Here is a 20,288-nt window from a genome sequence, read left to right on the forward strand (position 1 = left end):
TTAGCCTCTAAACAATTATAAAAACCATAAAATTTCGTCGCTTACTACGCTCTTCTTCATCTCTGGGTGCTTAAGTATCCATCGTAAGCTTTTCCTCGTTCGAAACTCGCCCTAAAAACATGCTCCTCACCAGTGCACTCATCTATCTTAACAACCCACCTACTCCTTCTCCGGCAGCCAACGTCCCCGCCACCATGAACCTTCCCGGCTCCGCCTGTTTTTGTCACAAACAACCCCTCTCCGATTGGCAAGAAGTGGGTGATATCCTCCTCAGCTCCACCACCACACCATGACTCCTTGTGAAATGCATTGTACCCAACTACAACTCCCTTAATATTCCCATCCTTAATTAGACCCTCTTTTGCAGCTCCAAATAAACCCTTGTAACCATCAATGTTGCAATCAATAACCACAAAGTCTGCTCCTTTGTACTCATTCAATAAAAGGGTTCTTGCATCATCCCCTACCACAAACTCAACACCATTTGCACATGGTCCGAGGGCTTGTTTAGTTTGATGAATATGGTGGATACCAGGTAGAATGCAAATGGTTCGTCCACCGGTTTGATGAGCGGCGGCCGCGAGAGCTGGCACGGTGGATTTGGCATTGCCTGAGTTAGATGATACAGTCACCATTAGCTGTGCGTTGTTCCCTGCTGCAAGTGCTGATATGAACTCCCCCACATCTGGCTCTTTTCCTCTCTTGCCCTGCAAAATAGATCAAATTACAATCAGAATACAAATATTCACAAAATGTTGAGTACTGAATAATTAATGAGTTGATTGGATGAATCATCTCCGCTAATACCATATGATCCTTATGCAAAGTGAAAGACACACAGTTATATTTGATAGAAAACAAACAAGTATTGAATGATTGAGAGAGATGGGGATGATACCATTTTCAAGGCTCGAAGATAAGCTTTGGTTGCACTCTCAGGTGACCAATTACTAGTCATTTTGGTTTGTTTTTGGGGTTTATAGTGTAAACTTTGCATGACTACTGAAACTAACGTTAGATGAAGTGTCTGGAGATAGAGGGTATGCATGCATATATATATATATATATATACACACACACACACACACACGACTGTATTTCTATCTTCAAAAAGAAAAGAAAAGAAAAGAAAAGGCTCTTTTAAATGTATTTCTAGGCTCAATTCATGGTTGATAATCTCAATGACTCAAGAAGCTGAAAAGGAAACCTAATCACCTACAGCATTCAAAAACAGAAAGGAAAAAAAAAATCAGATTCATTGTATTGAGACACAAAGAAAGTTATGCCAAGGCAATTCAAAAAAGAAAAACTCAGATTCATTGTATTGAGACATAAATCAAATTATACCAAGGCAAACCAAAGTAGTAAACGTTTCATAATCAACTAGAATCTAACTGCTTAGGAAAAAGTCTAAATATTTATTTATTTTACCTAAATTAGCAAAATAAATTAATCTTTATGATTAGTAAATAAACGTTCTTGACAATAACAAAAGTGATTGGAAATGCCATTGCTCCATTTCATCTTCTGAAAACGGGGGTACTTTAACATGCATAACTTAGTATATCATGTACTTTTATATGAGTAAATAATCCATTGTACAAAGGTGGTGTCTCTTTCATATTCTCTAAAGGTGTGTTGTACTTCACAACCCAAATACATTGAAGATATTATCTATTCTAATCCACGAACCCGCACAAATTTATTCTTCATGAGAAGTCGCAAATGATTATTAGGCCTAGAAAACATGTCTTCAATCTGAGAAGAACTGGACTTTATTTATAAACCGCTCGGTTGAATTATACTAAAACGATATGAAAATTTTAATCTTTACACTTTTTTTGTAATATGAAATCCACTCAGCTATCTATTGGATAATTGATTGGTAGATCCAAGCCACATGCAAGACCACGCAATTCCTATGGACTGAAATTTTTAATCTTGACACTTTTTTGGTGACATTTTTTTGATAACATTTTTTTGGTAACATGAAATCCACTTAACTGTCTGCCGAACAAATGACTAATAAACCTAGACCATATGAAAGACCATGCTACCCCCATAGACGAATTGAGATTGACTAGAAGATAATGCGTGGTGACATTCACACGCTGAGCTGAGCAAGGATCCATCGCAAATCGCTACGAGATAGCTTAGCCAAGTACACAATCTCAACCGACGGCCATTGTTTTGACTTGTTAAACTGCTTTAACATTAAATATAGTAATGACACAATATTATTTAATACCCTTATACTTCATGTTACGTAGAGATGATATCGATTTTTTGAATAATAACCTCAACTAGCATCCTAGAGATGCAACTAATTATATATATATATATATATATATATATATATATATATATATATATATATATATATATATATTTCAATCCCAATTCCCCCAACCACCAACATGAAGATCCAAGAAAGATGTGGTAGGCTCATAGATGAGATCCATATACCAAGCTTTATCCATTTTGGGACTCTACGGGAGCAGTTTTTTGTTTTGTCTTGTCTAATTAATTTATTTATGCGACAATGCTACGTATCCCAAACAAATTCAATGTAATTAAAAAATTTAATAACGAAAGTCAATGTAACTAAACAACATAATAACAAAAATCAATGTAATTAAACAACATTATAACACAATTTAATGTAATTAGATAATGTATACAATGAGTTTCCATTATTTAAGTGGCTGAGCAGCTCACAAAGAAATTACTTTCGTAGCATGAACGCGACACTAAATATGTGGTGGTTGATCAAAGCAAAATTGCTCACATATGTACACTGAAAGCTGTTTATATCAACGAATCAAAAAATAAAAAGCCAGTTAAAAACCACTGTAAAAGAACAAACATGCTGCATGCAAACAAGAGAATAACATTTAGGAGATGTTCCTTCTCTGTCCAATATGTCCATCGGCAAGTCGATGACATTTAGAGACTTACATTCCAACATATATAAAATAAAACTTCCCATTCGGGTAAATCAGATGCCAAGACAATGTATCTCAAGTGAATTTCCACCCCTTGTGTCCATAAATGCCAAGATCTACTTTATCTCTACTCTACACAACATGCAGAAGCAAATTTGTTACCATATATTCTTCTCTATTCAATATTGATCCTTACAACTTTTCTGGTCCTTCCTGCAGAAGGATTAGCTGATCTGATTCCTCCAGCGTTTCCAGCATGCCCTATGGATGGAAGTGCCCAACCTCCCTTTGTTGGATTCCCCTCCTGTTTGCTTCCAGAACCTGCATTTTTCAAGTATGTTTTAGCCAATAAATTAGTTGGATATCTCCAGCTTCTTGAATCTCAACATAGGGCTAGGTAATCCCTTTAGCAGAGTATAAGCCTCTAAATTTGCATATTAAAGAAATTTTCATAATCAAGAAAGTGATTTTTAGGAATTAAGCTAGGAAATAGAACCAGCGAAGTCAATGTTGCCGATAAAAAAGGAGAAATAAAGTATAATGTGCCCCCAGACTACAAAGTAGTCCACAAGTTACCCCCCAAGAGAGGAAACAATTATACTGGAAATTTTGATTTAACTAGACTACATCTGTGATACGCACAAAACAAAATGTCATCTCTGTACGTAAGGAAGATTCAATAAGTAAATCTTTCCATGAAAAATATGGAAAGAATAGGTAAACATAGCATCAAATTTATACATCCACACCCTAATAAATTCATGCTATTAAACCTCAAAAGTTTCCCATAAATAACAAAAAAGAAGCACAAGGACCAAAAGAGACCAATGAAGCGTAAAAAGAAAATAATTACCAGCCCCTCCATTCTTGCCGAATCCTTCACTCCAGCTTTGTATTTGCCCCTTGCCTTTCCATGCTTGTTCAAAACCAGCAAGTTCATCTGGAAAAGCATAGAAATTTTTTTACTAAATTGCCAAATTAATGAGTTAATTGATTAACCAAAGGAGACGTGAAAAACCTTCATTCAAATTGTGTAAAGTTTGCATTACATCCACATTGCCATCTGAGGTAAGCTTTCTTGTAACCGAGTGTCCCTGTATAAGCAACACAACCTTCTCAATCTGATTGGACGAATATAGGTTAAAGAAGATATACAAAGCGACACATGTGCATTATAGCACTTATGCCCATGTCTTGGCTAAAAAATGCTCAAACTACCATAAATTCTTGTGTTACAAATTCAAGCTTCCCCAACATGATGTGAATATGCGAATGATGAATGCTTGAGGAGCATTGCAAAAGCCTTGCAAATGGAGCTTGCTTTTTATGGAAATTGTATATCAGTCACTCACAACGCATCACTTTTTAAGGAACACCATGTTTCATTAACATTACTATCACAAAAAAACCAACACATCTTTCTTTTCCGGAGCTAGAACTTCTTGATAAATAGTTACTTTAAAAATAGCAACTATACTTCGATTTAGTTCAGAAACCTGAAATAGTTTTTAAACTGCTCTTTTTAAATCACCTTGTCATCAATTCCTCTGGAGATCCTATGCGTTGCCTGACCAGTTGTTCTATCTGCTTCTTTTGACTCTTCAACCACCGCCTGATTGGTAGATATATAACATTAATAAAAATATATTAACAAATTCATAGCATCAGTACCCTATGTCAAAGTCTCAATAAAATAAAATTAACTTACTCCATCGGTATCCATCCGTCGGGTTCTTGTCGAAGTGTAATATGCACCATCTACACCACCATATGTCACTTTAGAACTACTCGCACTGAAGCTGCGTGTCTGTGGCTGTGTCCCTTCAACCTTGTTATAGAAGTTCCTGTGACTCATATTTTTGCTCCTATTCTCTGACACGGCTGTTGCTATCAGCACACAATAAAACATAATAACAACATAAAATTAAGATATATGCTACAACTGCACTGAAAAACGAAAAGCACAGAACTTCACTCACCATCAGCATCATCATCTGGATGCTCGACAGAAGGTTCATTGCTCGACCCAGCTTGCTTTTGATTATTGTACTGCTCTGCCTGAGCACCAATACCCTTATCTATTCCTCCCTCATCATCAGAGTCTAATTCTTCAATTACAAGTCCCTTTCCTCCGTCAGTCTGCACTACATCCCCAGATGCAGTTCTAGGGCCAAAAACACCAGACTGAAACATGCTGCCCAAAGGGTGAGTGAAGAATGGATCCATTTGTGGGCAAGTGAAGAATGGATCATCGAATGGATCCCGTCCTCCAAATAGGCTCCCAAAGCCACCAAAACCCTGGAACTTAGGAAATGGCTCTCCCATATTAAAGAGATTGTTCCTGGCTTCTCTCTCTCTTTCCATAGTTTTTGCGTCACTTCCTCTAAGAGTAGCAAAATAAGTATAAGATGGTCTATAAGTGTCTATACAATCATGTAGCAAGGAAAATAGAAGAAATTAAACATCGAACACCATAGCAAGTCTATCACGCAACCAAAATAATAAATACAATAGGAAAAACAATGTAAATTTTGCTACTTAAGAGCATGTTTCTTACATCTCATATAAAATTTTTAATCCTTCTTAAATAACTAAGAAACGATGGATACGGAGAGAATTGTGAACAAAGTGAACAAGATGTTGGAAGAAAGCGTGGCATAATGATTCTAGAAGAGGAAAAAACCCTGACAGAAATATTCACTGGTGATATATTCAAAAGTAGTAATGGAAACACAAAGGCCTGCTTGCAATAATCGACACTCACACAAGCAATCATTATCAACACATACTCTTTTGTTGGCTTGAAATATGCAATGAAGCTATGGAGATACAGAAGTCTTCACAGGTTTATGCTGTTATGGGATTGGCATTTGACAGTACTTTAAAACAAAAATTGGGAAGGGAGGGGGAAAAAGAAGAAGAAAGAATTTCAATATAGACTGTGATCATAAATAGCAAGAATACCTTTCAATTAGGTGAACTCAATAAGCTTATTTATCCCTTCTGCTTGCATAAATCTTTTAAGAAACGAAATTCAGACCATCTCGGATATTGATAATCATTAATTGAGAATCGTCCGTATTTTAAAGCTAATAATGACATCACACAACATAGTTAACTGAAAAACAGAAAGGGAATACACTATCAAATTCAAACAATTCAAAGGGGAAAAAGGAAGAGCCGCTACAATCGAAAGCTAGAAAACAAAAACTCTCATGACTGAGTAACAATAGACCTCCGCTAATCGAATTAGTTTATGAGATCGAATCCATAATCACAAACTTTCGCAGACATATATGTTTTTAATCACAACTCTTCTACGGATCATTCAAAGTAAAAAAAAAAAAATAGAAAGAAAAATCGTAATGAAGCAAACTTGCGATAACCATCACTAATCTAACATTGGTTTCCCTAAATTATGATCGGAACCTCGTGGTTGCGTTTGGCTGCAGAGAATACGCAGGAAAATAACGGAGAGGAGAGAAAAATACCTGGCGAAACGTCTCGCGATTGAGGGAATGAACCAGAAATTGCTTTTCCGAGTTTCAAGAAATTGATTTAAATAGGCAGTGAGCTTACACTAAGAATGTTACACGTGTCCCAGATTATTTTCTGCAGAAAGCTAGAATGTTCGTGTCTAATTTCTTCTTTATATTTTCTGCAACTACTGGTCTGAATTATTATTATTATTTATCTTTTAGGCGTTTTTTTATTTTCTTTTTCATTTCTAAATCAGCGAAAACAACAAATTCTTAATTTCATACCTAGTATTTCTCCAGCCCACACAATTCTTGAAATTTAAAGAGTGGAAAGAAAATTTTCAACAAGCATACACAAGAATGACATGACTCTGAAAAAACTAGAAGGGTAGGCTGACCCGGCCCAGCCCCAAACGGCCCACAGACGGCCTGCGAGGTTCGTAGGCAGGGCCGATCCGCGAATTTCAAAACTCTTAACCCAGCCTGCTCAGGGCCCAAGGGCTGAGCCTTCCTGATTATGTTGAAGTTTTTTGTCTTTTGAAAAAAAAAAACCCTTATTGTAGAGCTCCTCTTCTAGAGTTGCGCCGCTGCCATCATCAGTGACAGTGAGCAAGTTCTTGTTTTTTGAATTTAGTTTTATTTACATCTCTTATTCGAAGAAAGAGGAATCAAGGAGGAATGATTCCGAAGAAACTCTCCTGCGCAGCACAGGTTGAAGAAAAACTCCTGGATGAGGATAATGGTCCATGGAGGTGATGAAGATGATGATGAGGACATGGACATGATGAAGGATGATGGGGACTACGAATGGTGGAGACTGTGGAGTTGAGGACGATGGAGCTGATGAAGGTCTGATGATGGATGATAGGGATGATTGGATGGGGAAGAGGGTGATTGTGGCAAACCAAATTTTGAATTAGGGATTCTATTTTTTTTAAAAGGTCTGGCCCACGGGCCCACCTAACTTGCCCTGGGCTGGATATCTCAGCCCAGTCCGGCAAGGTGCTGGCCACTGGCCAGACCCCAAACTGGCTGGGCCATTCCGGGCTGATGAACTGGGGGTCCATTTGACACCTCTAGAAAAAACCACAACTCTAGAGTGTGTTGGGATTGAAGAATTTGGGGGAAGGGAAAAAAATGTAAGGTAGAATATATTTTAGAGAAAATTCTAGACCAGTACCACTTGTGAAACTTTTGGACACCTAATTCCAGTCTAAAAAACTTTATCCCTCCAAGGTATGCTAATTACTTTCTTCTCCTTGTGCTCTCCCTATGCGAGCTTCGAGTGAGCCAAACCGGAATCAACTATCTAACAATCACCTCTCAATGGGTAGGAATCGCGAGATCGCGAACACGAGTTGCAATTGCAAGAATGACCAAGAAGCTCTCCCACAGCAAACTCCCCATGGAACTAGACCTTGACTCTTTTCTCGACTCAATCTTTGATGAAGAAATAAAGGATACCTACCAGGTGGGAGAGAGATTGTAACCGACCTGATTCAAGCAAGCATCATCGGCGGTAATTGTGTCGACATTGTCACCGAGGAGATGGGATAAGGTCCTTCACTTATGGCTGCATTACACTGTAACCACAATAATTTTATACCAAACAAAGCGTCTCTGACTTTGGGTTTCCATTCATTCATTGACCTCTGATTTGAGTACCTTTTTATGAACTTAATTTCTACAGTGATAGCCACCTAAGAGTTTTTTATTTCAGGAAAAAAGACCCTCAATTGCAAACTTAGTTATCACCATCACGGTTGGACTCTCCTTATTGAAGCACACAATGCCCAGCTAAGGACGGCCCAAAACGACCACCGGATATGGTCGTTTTAAAACAGTAACATTGGTTGGTCAATGTTACTATTTCAAACAGTAACATTGGTCGGTCAGTGTTATTATTTCAAAACAGTAACATTGTCGGCTAGTGTTACTATTTGGAAAAAACTTCAGATCCGATTGATTTTGACGACAATTCGCAACACCACCATCACCATTGGACTCCCCTCATAAAGACGCATAATACCCAGCCATATTTAGACCAAAACGACTTCCATAAAAAGAGATGAGAGAGAGAGATGTAGTAGAGAGAGAAAGATGTAGTAGGAGAGAGAGATGCATTAGAGAGAGAAGATGTAGTGAAATAAGAGAGATATGTAACATATAAATAAAGCAGGCTCCTGCTTTGCGCAGACCCGTGCTTTGCAAACAATGCGGGCTTCCAACACCAACCGTTGGATCAATCTAACGGCTGGAATTTCCAGTTTTAATAAAAACATAAAAACCCAAAAAATCTATCTTCTCTTCCGTTATCCCACAAACTCCTTTGCTTCGTGACCTCTGCCTCCCACAGACTCCGCAATGAAGCTCCTTCCGTCTCCGACACACTCTGCAATGAAGCTTCTTCCCCTCTCCTTCGTCTTCCTCACGATTTCGACTTTCTCGCATATGGGTTTTCCGTGTATGGGTCTTCTCGCGTCTAGGTCTCGCAATTTTTGAAATTGGTTGCCTTCATCTTCCTCGCGCCTGGTTCTCGTTTTTCTCTTCATCTGACTTGGTCTAAAATCAAATATCGTTTGATTGTTTGCATCTGGAAGTAACAAGAATATATGCTCTTTCAATTTGCAGGTTGGGGAGTTACGTTGACAGATTCTGAAGCAGTTTCTTTTGGATTAATTTGTTTATCCTTGCTACAACCAACATCTTGAGGAAGAAGACGTCTTCCTCTGTATTTTGTCTTTTATTTTTTATTTTTTTAAAAAAATAAATTTCAATCTCAGCCCTCCTTAAGATCGGACGGCTGTGAGTGGAAGCCCGCATCTTTTACAAAACACGGGCCTGCGCATAGGAGCATACCTGATAAATAAAGTAACAAGAAATAAACCATATTAGATCTAATCCTCTTTGAGGACAAAAAATAAATCATATATAATTTAAATGATTTAAATATTATAAAAAATAAAATAAACTTATGAGGAATAAAGTTTTTTGGAGAGGACTTAGATATCCAACAGTTTTAAAAATATTATTAATATGTCATTTTTCATACATTTTTCTCTCCATATTTGGATAGATGAAAAAAAAGAAAACAAAAGTATTTTAATTTAATAATTTATCTTTATTTTTTATGTTTAAGTATTATATACAAAGGTAAAATAGATTTTTCACTTATAAATAACTTAATTAGTCATCATTTCCCTCCTAATGACTCTATTTTTTGGAGGAAGAGTTTTGACAAAAATTTAATGAAAATCTTCCTCTCAAATCCATCTCGTTTTTAATAAACTATCTAAATAAGAGAATTGAAAGGAAATTTTCTTCCCTTCCTCTTCCCTTCTTCCAAATTGATCATGATGGAAAGGTTTGTTGACATTTTGAGACATGCGTGAGTTTAATGCTTAAAGACTTTTGTTAATAGATGACCCCATGTAGGACATCCTAATAAAGGCTTTGTTGGCAAATTGTAGCGAATGTCAACAAATTGGAGATGAAGTCAAAACCCACGTTGGAGCATACGTTTAGTGATTGAATAGATTGAGAGCATACGTGAGTTTAAGGCTAAAGACTTTTTGCTAATAGATGACTCCACGTTGGACATCCTGGTAAAGACAACAATCATAAGTTTTAAGAACACCAAGCATTGTATTTGGATAAACCATACTTTATACCCTTAAAATTACGTATTTTTCTCATTTACATTCTTAAAATTTAAAATTTATCTCAAATATCCTTAACTGCTCCAATTATGTCTCGAGGCCCACCTTCCGGCTGTGTAGTTGACGAAAATTGTCTGCGTGGCAATCAGAATGACAAATTAGCATAGACATGTCATTTTTTATAAGAAAAAATCCACGTCATTTAATTTACAAGAAGAAGGAAAAAAAAAAAAAAAAGAACTCCTCTTCTTCTTCATAGAAGAACAAGATATTTTCTTATTGCCTCTCTTCAATTATATGGGTGCAAAGTCTGTAGATCTTTTGTTTTCTCAACTTTTCGAATATGATTTCATAAGTAATCCACAGTTGATTATATTTAAGCAAACAATCATGGTCGGATGTGTTCAAGTAAGCAAATATTCGACTCCCCTCTAACCCAGAACTTCTCTCTCTGATGTGTTTCATGATTCAGGGTGGAGTGAGGAAGGCAGTGGGAAGACAAACCGAGGGAGAGCCATTTTCGAGGGAGAGGGTGTCATCCGAGGGAGAGCCGTTTTCGACAACATATCTGACTGTAAATCCTCCATCTCTTACACATTTTCACTCTCTGGATAAACCCCTCTTTTTTTTTTTACAACTCGTATAGCTGTGATAATTTGGTAGCCAAATCAACAGAGTATGCTTTTTAATAATTTATATAATACTGTATTTGGTGGTGTTTTGATAATTATTGCATTTCCTGAGTTGACTTTATTGACTGAAAATCACATGTGTCAAGCCACTTGTCATTCCAATGGGCACATAAGTAAAATCCGAAACTCACTCGTCGATAGAGGGAAACCGGGATAGAAACCACTTGTTTATAATAATATTGAGGATATTTGGGGTAAATTTTAAACTTATGACATAAACGAGAAAAACGTGTAACTTCAGGGACAAAAAATATAGTTTAGCAATTATATTTTGCGGTTGGGAGCAATTATTTTTAGGCAAGCTATGTGCTTTTCTATGAGAGACTTTTGTTAGTATTTGGTAACCAAACACGTGTGATTCACTAACCGGCCTGATACTCCTTATTGAGACTAAAAGGTGGTGACGAACACATCATCAAAACATCAGAAGTTGAATTAAGAATCAAGGAGAGGAGAGTAATGGAAGGAAACAAAGGCACAGTTTGTGTAACAGGTGGTACAGGGTACATAGCTTCATGGTTGATAATGAGGCTTCTTCAGCATGGTTACTCTGTCAACGCAACCATTAGAGCCAAACCAGGTCAGCTTTTTCTCACTTACAAAGGTTATGATTATGAATTAATTAACTTGCCTTCTATGATTGAAAGAAAGTTTGATAGTTGCTTTCTTCTTGTTTCTTTTTCACTTTTTAAAGGTTTTTCAGTGAGCTTGTTATTATTTGTCAAGTCAAAAAAGATTTTTCTTTTGGTAATGCAAAATCCATTCAGTTGCCCATTGGACAATTGATTGGTAAACCCTGGGCCACATGGAAGACCCATGGACAAGGGTTCATCTTGTAAATTGCGATAATGAAAACATCATATTGGACTTCAACTCACAACCTCCTGCTAGTACTAAGAATTATCACAGTCAAACGGCTCTTGGGTATTCTTGGGTCTCTCGGGTAGAGAATGTCATTGGGAATATAGTTGTACAAATTTGTCATATAGCGAAAGTTTCTCTAGTTCTCTTTTGACAACGGTCGTAGTTTTTTCTCTGATTTGGAATAATTTTCCTCATAAATTGTTTGTGTTGTGATTGTGTTGCTTTTCTCAAATTTAATTTCTCTTTTGTTCTTGATATTGTCAAAGAAAGATCCTAGGGTAATTTTCCAACAAAAAGACGTTGTAGCTCATATAGCTTTTTGAGATTGGCTTTTTTGTTATTGTTGCTGTTCTAATTGTAAAGATTTCTTAACAAGTTAGCATTCTGAGAGTTATTTTAGTTTGACAACCAACAAGTCAATGACATATATATGACCAGAACGCAAGAGAGACATTAGCTTCCTCAAAAGTCTACCAGGAGCACTGGAGAAACTCCATCTCTTCGAAGCTGATCTTGGCGATCCAGACAGTTTCAATGCTGCCATTGAAAGATGCATTGGAGTGTTCCATCTTGCTGCATCAGTTGAGCTTGAAGATGGAGAACCAGAGGAAGTAGTGACCAGAAGAGCTGTCAATGGAGCATTAGGAATCTTAAAGGCATGCTTGAAATCAAGCACAGTGAAGCGAGTTGTGTACACTTCTAGTCAAGCTGCTGTGGCTTTCAATGGCAAGGAAGAAGACATAATGGACGAGACTTATTGGACTGACGTAGATTTATTAAAGGCCAATATGCAAACTGGAAGCTCTTATGCCATTTCTAAGACATCAACTGAGAAAGCAGCCATTGAATTTGCTGAAGAAAATGGATTGGATCTTGTGACTGTAATCCCTTCTTTAGTCGCCGGTCCTTTTATCTGTCCTCAATTCCCTGCTTCAGTGCGAATGATGCTGGCTTTGGTCTCGGGTAAGTTTCTTTTTTTTTTTTTTAAATCTCTTGCAGTTTAATCTTTTTGGTTGAATAGTAATTTAACATAGTATCAGAAAAGAGGTCACGATCGAGTTTCTAACTTTCACAACATGTCACAATGAAACTGCGTTTTCTAAATTTTTCTTGTCGCAAGCAGACATTTTATGATAACGATTAAACCGATGTTTATCAAGAAAACAAATACTGGAATCCACCAAATATTGAGAAAATACCTTCAAAGTTTTGATTAATTTCGAGCCCTAGAGGTGCCTACAACCCTAATGAAAAGAAAAATACAAAAACAAGAAATTATGAAAATATCCGAAAACCTTATAAGACTCATTTGAGGCTCTAAACAGTGTAATTTGACAAAAATAGAGCGGGGTTAGTATCATAACAAACTAGTCTTGACAACCACTCGAAATGAGTCTCCCGACCAAGTTTTGCTCAATTATGATAACATGACTTTTCGATCCTATTAGCCTGTTTACTTGTAATTAAGCTGCCACTAGTTCTACACAATTTCTTTACCAGATTTTGACAAATATCTTGTTTCAGGTGATGAGAGTCTGTATCATGTTATTTTCAATGCATCTCTGGTTCACGTAGACGATGTAGTTGGGGCACACATCTTCCTTTTTGAAAACCCTGATGCCAAAGGAAGGTACAATTGTTCCTCACAAATGTCGACTATTGTGGAGATAGCTGAATTCCTTTCTGCCAAATACCCAGAGTTCCCAATACCAACAATAGAGTGAGTGTTTAATGTCTTCTTTTTACTCGTTTCTTTTGTCAAATATTTTCTCCATACTAACATAACATGTCCATGGCCATGTTATTCATTTCACAGATCTCTGAAGAAGTTCAAAAGCTTTAAAACGCCGGGTCTGTCGTCAAAGAAACTATTGGATTCTGGTTTTACGTTCAAGTACGGGCTGGATGAAATGTTCGAGGGAGCAATCCAATGCTGCAAAGAGAAGGGTTATCTCTAGTTCATATAATCGAATAAGTTTGAAGTGTACACATGAAACTGTCCACTTATTGTCTGTCTGATTCAAGGGAACTAAATGACGTCTTGAGTGCCTAAATTTTAGTAATTAATCAACTCATATATGATATAACCATTAAGAAATTTGTTTAGGGTTTAGAATCAAACCCTAATTAGTTTTTGCATTTCTTTCATGTGTGGCTCCGCTTCTACCAGGATGCTTTTAGCTTCTTCTTCTATAAAATCACTGCTTAAAGAGTTAAAGCAAAGAGACTGAAACAATGTAACAATGTAATAGATGTTGATTCTGAATATATTTTTTTGTTAAATTTAACATGTATTTTGAGAGATAAAACATTTTTAAATTGCGTTTAAGAAAAGAAAATTTTAAAAAACTGTGATGTCATGTGAGAGAAAAGTGAATTATTTATTTGAATAACTAAGGGTATTTCTATGCAAAAAAAATTACACCTGTTGCATTTTAAATGTCACTCTACTCATGTGTCATGCCACTATAATTATGGATACCTATGGATGTTTGGCTATATATAATAAGTACTATTGTTCCGAACAAAGCTATAAGAATTTGTTTGTTTAAAATAAAAATATATTATTGGGTTCGTAAGACTGATCAAAATACTAATATTTTTTTAAGTGGTCATTATTGGGAAAAATAACACAATGGATGAAAACAAGAAATAACACCAATAATTTTTAGAGTGGAAAATTCATAAAGGGGTAAAAATTACGGAATTCGTAAGCCACTTAAAACTTTCACTATATAAATGAGATTAAAAAACTTCACTCACTCTGCTGCTATCTTTGCTTACCTTTGTTCTGCTAAGCATGAATGCACTAAATTTCTTACATGCGTATGGACTCATGAGCATGCATTGAAATGAATACTTTGCATGCCTTAGAGATTGAATAGATTGATACTTTGAGGCATGCGTGAGTTTTATGCTTGAAGACTTTTGTTAATAGATAGACTTGTGTTAATAGATGATCCCACGTGGGACATCCTAATAAAGGCTTTGTTGACAAATTGGAGTAAATGTCAACCAATCTTCTCATCATGATCAATTTGGAGATAAAGTCAAACCCCCGTTAGAGCATACGTTTAGTGATTGAATAGATTGAGAGCATACGTGAGTTTAAGGCTGGAAGACTTTTTTGTTGATAGATGACCCCACGTGAGACATCCTAATAAAGACTTTGTTTGGCAAATTGGAGTGAATGTCAACAAACCTTTCCATCATGATCAATTTGGAGATGAAGTCAAACCCCACGTTAGAGCATATGTTTAGTGATTGAATAGATTGAGAGCATACGTGAGTTTAGGGCTGGAAGACTTTTGTTAATAGATGACCCCACGTTGGACATCCTTGTAAAGACAACAATCATAAGTTTCAAGAAGACTAAGCATTATATTTAGGTAAACCATACTTTATATCCTTAAAATTATACGTTTTTTTTAATTTACATCCTTAAAATTTAAAATTTATCCCAAATATTTATAATGTTATTAAAACTGCTCCAATTATGCCCACCTTTCGACTGTGTAGTTGACGAAAATTGCCTGCATGACAATCAGAATGACAAATTAGCATACACGTGTCATTATTTATAAGAAAAATCCACGTCATTTAATTTACAATCTCTAATTTACAAGGAAAAAAAAAAAACTCTCTTCTTCTTCTTCATAGAACAGGAAGATATTTTCTTATGGCCTCTCTTCAATTATATGGATGTAAAGTCTGTAGATCTTTTGTTTTTTCAACTTTTCAAATATGATTTCATAAGTAATCCACAGTTGATTTATATTTAAGCAAACAATCAAGGTCGGATGTGTTCAAGGAAGCAAATATCCGACTCCCATCTAACCCAGAACTTCTCTCTTGGATGTGTTTCATGATTCAGGGTGGAGGGAGGAAGGCAGTGGGAAGACAAACCGAGGGAGAGCCATTTTCGAGGGAGAGGGTGTCATCCGAGGGAGAGCCGTTTTCGACAACATATCTGACTGTAAATCCTCCATCTCTTACACCTCCAGTGACACCATTTCGACTTGACACCAGATCTGACTGTAACTCCTCCATCTCTTACATCTCCATTTTTCAATCTCTAGATAAACCCCTCTTTTTGTCCACAACTCTTATAGTTGTGTTAATGTGGTGGCCAAATCAACAGAGTATGCTTTTTTAATAATTTATATAATACTATATTTTTTGGTGTTTTGGTAGTTATTGCAATTTCCTGAGTTGACATTATTGACTGAAAATCACATGTGTCAAGCCACCTGTCATTCCGGTGGCCACATAAGTAAACTCCGACCCTCACTCATCGATAAAGGGAAATCAGGACAGAAACCACTTGCTTTTGCTTTTAGTAACATTAGTTTAGGGTTTAGAATGAAACCCTAATTAGTTTTTGCATTTCTTTCATGTCTATATTACCGGCGTTTGTTCAAATTGTGTGGCAGTGACTCCTTGCTATCACAGATAAAAGAATGAGCATTAACAAATCTGTGCAAGTTCATTAGTTTTCAGTAACCCAAAATGCATTCCATCTATTCATGAAAAATTTATGTGCATACACGCATACGACCTTTCAATATATATAATAGCGGAAGTTCGAACGAAAATTAGCCTTTTGTTAACAGAGCATATTTGCAGCCTTGAACTTCCATCTGTATAATAGAGCTATGGAAAAATTGATATAAACAGACTGTTGACTGTTCTATGCACCAGACCCTTTCACACACAACCTAATGACCACATATTCATTTGCATTGTACACAGATTTTTCTACCAATGGCAGAATGTAATATATGAATTCGTTTTTTCTATTCGTGTGTGTAAGATTTGAACAATTACATACATCGGACGAGAGGATGCAAGAAGACAGTTACATATAATGGATAAAGGATACAGTTGCAACGACTCAAGCCAACAGACATACCTGCTCAAGGGAGACCTTGCGAAGAGCAACTAAATATTCCAGCGCTTTAGCGTAATTATCCCCTTTGTAGGAGTCCTCCATTAGGGTTCGTTTGGCAAAATGGTTGCGTTGATTTTCAACGCTAATGGTTAAATTATTGAAAAAATTGTGTTTATGTGAGATCTTTAGTGAAACTTTTACTGTTGTTAACGGTTAAGCTGTGTAAAATATATTTTTGTTTGTATTTGTTATTTGTATAATTAATTATTATAAATGAATAATATAATATATTATAATTATAAATAGACAAATATAATTATTAATTTAATATAAAAATTATTAATATATAAGTATAATAATTAATTTATAATTGTTATTAATTAACTTTATTATTTATCAAGAATTAAATACAATAACAGTACATTTTAATATTTTATACTTTATTAAGAATTTAATTTATTTCATATGAATATAATTTAACTTTAAAACATATGGGTCCCACCATTTTTAAAAAAATAAAAAAAATGTTTTAAAAAAAGTGTTAACTTTAAACAGGTGGGTGCATGGAGTCTACGTGAAGAAAAAAATTTAACCTAGAAAAGGCTCCATATGGGAGCTTTTCAATTGAGGCGTTACCGCCCACAAAAGCGGAATCACCGCGCTAGATGCAGCGGGTCCGCTGCGCAGCTTGAAGATTTTTGTTGATAGATGACCACACGTTGGACATCCTAATAAATACTTTGTTGATAAATTGGAGGGAATGCCAACAATCAAAAGATTCAACAGGACTAAGCTGTGCGTTTTTCTATAACAGGCTTTTGTGGTTTTGTAACCAAACACGTGTGATTCACTAACTGGCCTGATACTACTTATCAAGATGTCATGATTGAGAATAATAGGTGGAGACGAACACAGTCAACACACCATCAAAACATCAGAAGTTGAATTAAGAATCAAGGAGGGGAGGAGAGAGTAATGGAAGGAAACAAAGGCACAGTTTGTGTAACAGGTGGTACAGGGTACATAGCTTCATGGTTGATAATGAGGCTTCTTCAGCATGGTTACTCTGTCAACGCAACCATTAGAGCCAACCCAGGTCAGCTTTTTCTCACTTACAGAGGTTATGATTAGGAATTAATTAACTTGCCTTATGGGATTAAAAGAAAGTTTGATAGTTGCTTTCTTCTTGTTTCTCTTTCACTCTTTAAAGATTTTTCATTGAGCTTGTTATTAATTTTCAGGTCTTATCCTCTATGAATTCTATTTCATTTTTCATAGCCTTGTTTGTCTGTCATATCAAACAACGGGTCGTTGGCTGAAATGGTGAATTTGATTGCTATAACTCTTAACACAAACAAGATGTTGTGAGTTCAAATCACATGGGTATTTCCATTTATCACAATTTGTGATATGGACTCTTACTCAGCCTAGCGCGCGTGTGTTAATGTCATCCTACGTTATCTTCTCGAACTGGGTCTTGGCTTAGTAATTTTGAGATTGATTTTCAAGTCCCATTGGCGTTTCCATTTATCGCAATTTGCGATATGGACTCTCACTCAGCCTAGCGTGCGTGTACTAATGTCACCCTACGTTATCTTCTCGAACTGAGTCTCTGCTTAGTAATTTTGAGATTGGCTTTCAAGTCCCATGGGTGTTTCCATTTATCGCAATTTACGATATGGACCCTTACTCAGCCTAGCGCGCATGTGCTAATGCTACCCTACGTTATCTTCTCGAATTGGGTCTCAGCTTAGTAATTTTGAGATTGGCTTTTTTTGTTATTGTTGCGGTTTAATTGTAAAGGATTCTTAACAAGTTAGCATTCTGAGAGTTATTTTAGTTTGACAACCAACAAGTCAATGACATATATATGACCAGAACGCAAGAGAGACATTAGCTTCCTCAAAAGTCTACCAGGAGCACTGGAGAAACTCCATCTCTTCGAAGCAGATCTTGACCATCCAGAGACTTTCAATACTGCCATTGAAGGATGCATTGGAGTGTTCCATGTTGCAGCATCTCTTGAACTTGAAGGTGTAGAACCAGCAGAAGTAGTGACCAGAAGAGCTATCAATGGAGCATTAGGGATTTTAAAGGCATGCTTGAAATCAACAACAGTGAAGCGGGTTGTGTACACTTCTAGTCAAGCTGCTGTGGCTTTCAACGGCAAGGAAGAAGACATAATGGACGAGACTTATTGGTCTGATGTAGATTTCATTAAGGCCAATATACAAACTGGAAGCTCTTATGCCATTTCTAAGACATCAACTGAGAAAGCAGCCATTGAATTTGCTGAAGAACATGGATTGGATCTTGTGACTGTAACCCTTTCTTTAGTCGCCGGTCCCTTTATCTGTCCTCAATTCCCTGCTTCAGTGCGGATGATGCTGGCTTTGGTCTCGGGTAAGTTTCATTTCAAATCGCTAGCAGTTTAATCTTTTTGGTTGAATAGTTGTTTAACATTAACATGGTATCAGAGAGAGGGGTCACGGACGAGTTTCTAGCTTTCGCGCCAAGTGTTTTCTATTATGACTCCATATATCCCACATGTGTTGAGTAAGTCCCAATCGATGGATATATATGGGTAAAGCTTACCACATTTTCCCTTAGACTCACTATTAAGTGAGACAACTCAAGGATAAACAAAGTCGTGCATGCCCAATGCATCCATGGAAACTGATATACCCTAAGTGGGCAATATAGTTGATTGTATGGAGGTGTGGATTTCTGATATGTTATCCGAGTGATTCGGTCCTATTAGATGTAGTCTCTACTCCACTTGTTGGGTCTGGCATAATCCAACCTACAAGTGCAGGGGAGTGTTAAGACTACATGTATCCCATATTAGTTGGGCAAATCCCAACCCATGGGTATATAACCATATATGGGTAAAACTCACCCTTAACATTCAACTAGACATTTTCCCTTATGCTTAAATACTAATAAATGAGATAGCCTAGAAATAAATAAAGTCGTACAGGCCCGATATATTCACGAAAATCGTTACACTCAAATAAGACAAAATAATTTGTTATATAGGGTGTAGATTTCTGATATTTTCTGCATTTTTTTTACCAGATTTTGACAAATATATATTGTTTCAGGTGATGAGAATCTGTATGATATTATTTTCAACGCATCTATGGTTCACATAGATGACGCAGTTAGGGCACACATCTTCCTTTTTGAAAACCTTGATGCCAAAGGAAGGTACAATTGTTCCTCACAAATGTTAACTATTGTGGAGATAGCTGAATTCCTTTCTGCCAAATATCCAGAGTTCCCAATACCAACAATAGAGTGAGTGTTTAATGTCTTCTTTTTACTCGTTTCTTTTGTCAAATATTTTCTCCATACTAACGTAACATGTCCATGGCCATGTTAATTCATTTCACAGATCTCTGAAGAAGTTCAAAAGCTTTAAAACGCCGGGTCTGTCGTCAAAGAAACTGTTGGGTTCTGGTTTTACGTTCGAGTATGGGCTGGATGAAATGTTCGAGGGAGCAATCCAATGCTGCAAAGAAAAGGGTTATCTCTAGTTCATATAAGAAGCTGTGTGGTTGAAAAAGTTTGAGGTGCACACATTAAACTGTCCACTTGTTGTATGATTCAAGGGAACTAAATGACATCTTGAGTGTTTAAATTTTAGTAATTAATCAACTCATATATGAATGATATAACCATTAAGAAATTGGTATAGGGTTTAGAATCAAACCCTAATTAGTTTTTGCATTTCTTTCATTTCTATATTACGGGGG

General features: G+C 36.4%; 4 protein-coding genes across 7 annotated transcripts; 2 read left to right on the forward strand and 2 right to left on the reverse strand.

The window, feature by feature from the left end:
• Nucleotides 1-56: 56 nt before the first annotated feature.
• LOC120003658 lies at nt 57-958 on the reverse strand. Its single transcript, XM_038852673.1, has 2 exons — nt 899-958; nt 57-707 (listed from the first exon to the last, which is right to left on the reverse strand). The coding sequence occupies exons 1-2, from the start codon at nt 956-958 to the stop codon at nt 57-59; spliced, it is 711 nt and encodes a 236-aa protein (XP_038708601.1).
• Nucleotides 959-2,793: 1,835 nt separating this feature from the next.
• On the reverse strand, nt 2,794-8,025 carry LOC120003327. Of its 4 annotated transcripts, none has more exons than XM_038852271.1 (7): nt 7,919-8,025; nt 4,925-5,328; nt 4,654-4,832; nt 4,477-4,557; nt 3,964-4,039; nt 3,799-3,885; nt 2,794-3,266 (listed from the first exon to the last, which is right to left on the reverse strand). In XM_038852271.1, the coding sequence occupies exons 2-7, from the start codon at nt 5,307-5,309 to the stop codon at nt 3,121-3,123; spliced, it is 954 nt and encodes a 317-aa protein (XP_038708199.1). In that variant the 5' UTR covers nt 5,310-5,328; nt 7,919-8,025; the 3' UTR covers nt 2,794-3,120. The 4 variants fall into 4 exon arrangements, with proteins under 4 accessions (XP_038708199.1, XP_038708197.1, XP_038708200.1 ...); XM_038852269.1 differs by lacking the exon at nt 7,919-8,025 and adding an exon at nt 6,437-6,592; XM_038852272.1 differs by lacking the exon at nt 7,919-8,025 and adding an exon at nt 6,437-6,591 and having other exon boundaries at nt 4,654-4,817.
• A 3,083-nt stretch (nt 8,026-11,108) lies between these two features.
• Nucleotides 11,109-13,890, forward strand: LOC120004330 (vestitone reductase-like). The gene is made up of 4 exons (XM_038853644.1): nt 11,109-11,355; nt 12,078-12,602; nt 13,164-13,359; nt 13,456-13,890. Exons 1-4 carry the CDS (start codon nt 11,235-11,237, stop codon nt 13,595-13,597), a joined length of 984 nt encoding a protein of 327 aa, XP_038709572.1. The 5' UTR covers nt 11,109-11,234; the 3' UTR covers nt 13,598-13,890.
• A 3,549-nt stretch (nt 13,891-17,439) lies between these two features.
• Nucleotides 17,440-20,258, forward strand: LOC120004328 (vestitone reductase-like). Its single transcript, XM_038853643.1, has 4 exons — nt 17,440-17,626; nt 18,409-18,933; nt 19,635-19,830; nt 19,928-20,258. The coding sequence occupies exons 1-4, from the start codon at nt 17,506-17,508 to the stop codon at nt 20,067-20,069; spliced, it is 984 nt and encodes a 327-aa protein (XP_038709571.1). The 5' UTR covers nt 17,440-17,505; the 3' UTR covers nt 20,070-20,258.
• Nucleotides 20,259-20,288: the final 30 nt, after the last annotated feature.

This window comes from Tripterygium wilfordii, chromosome 8, assembly GCF_013401445.1.
Source record: "Tripterygium wilfordii isolate XIE 37 chromosome 8, ASM1340144v1, whole genome shotgun sequence".
In the NCBI taxonomy this organism is placed as follows: domain Eukaryota; kingdom Viridiplantae; phylum Streptophyta; class Magnoliopsida; order Celastrales; family Celastraceae; genus Tripterygium; species Tripterygium wilfordii.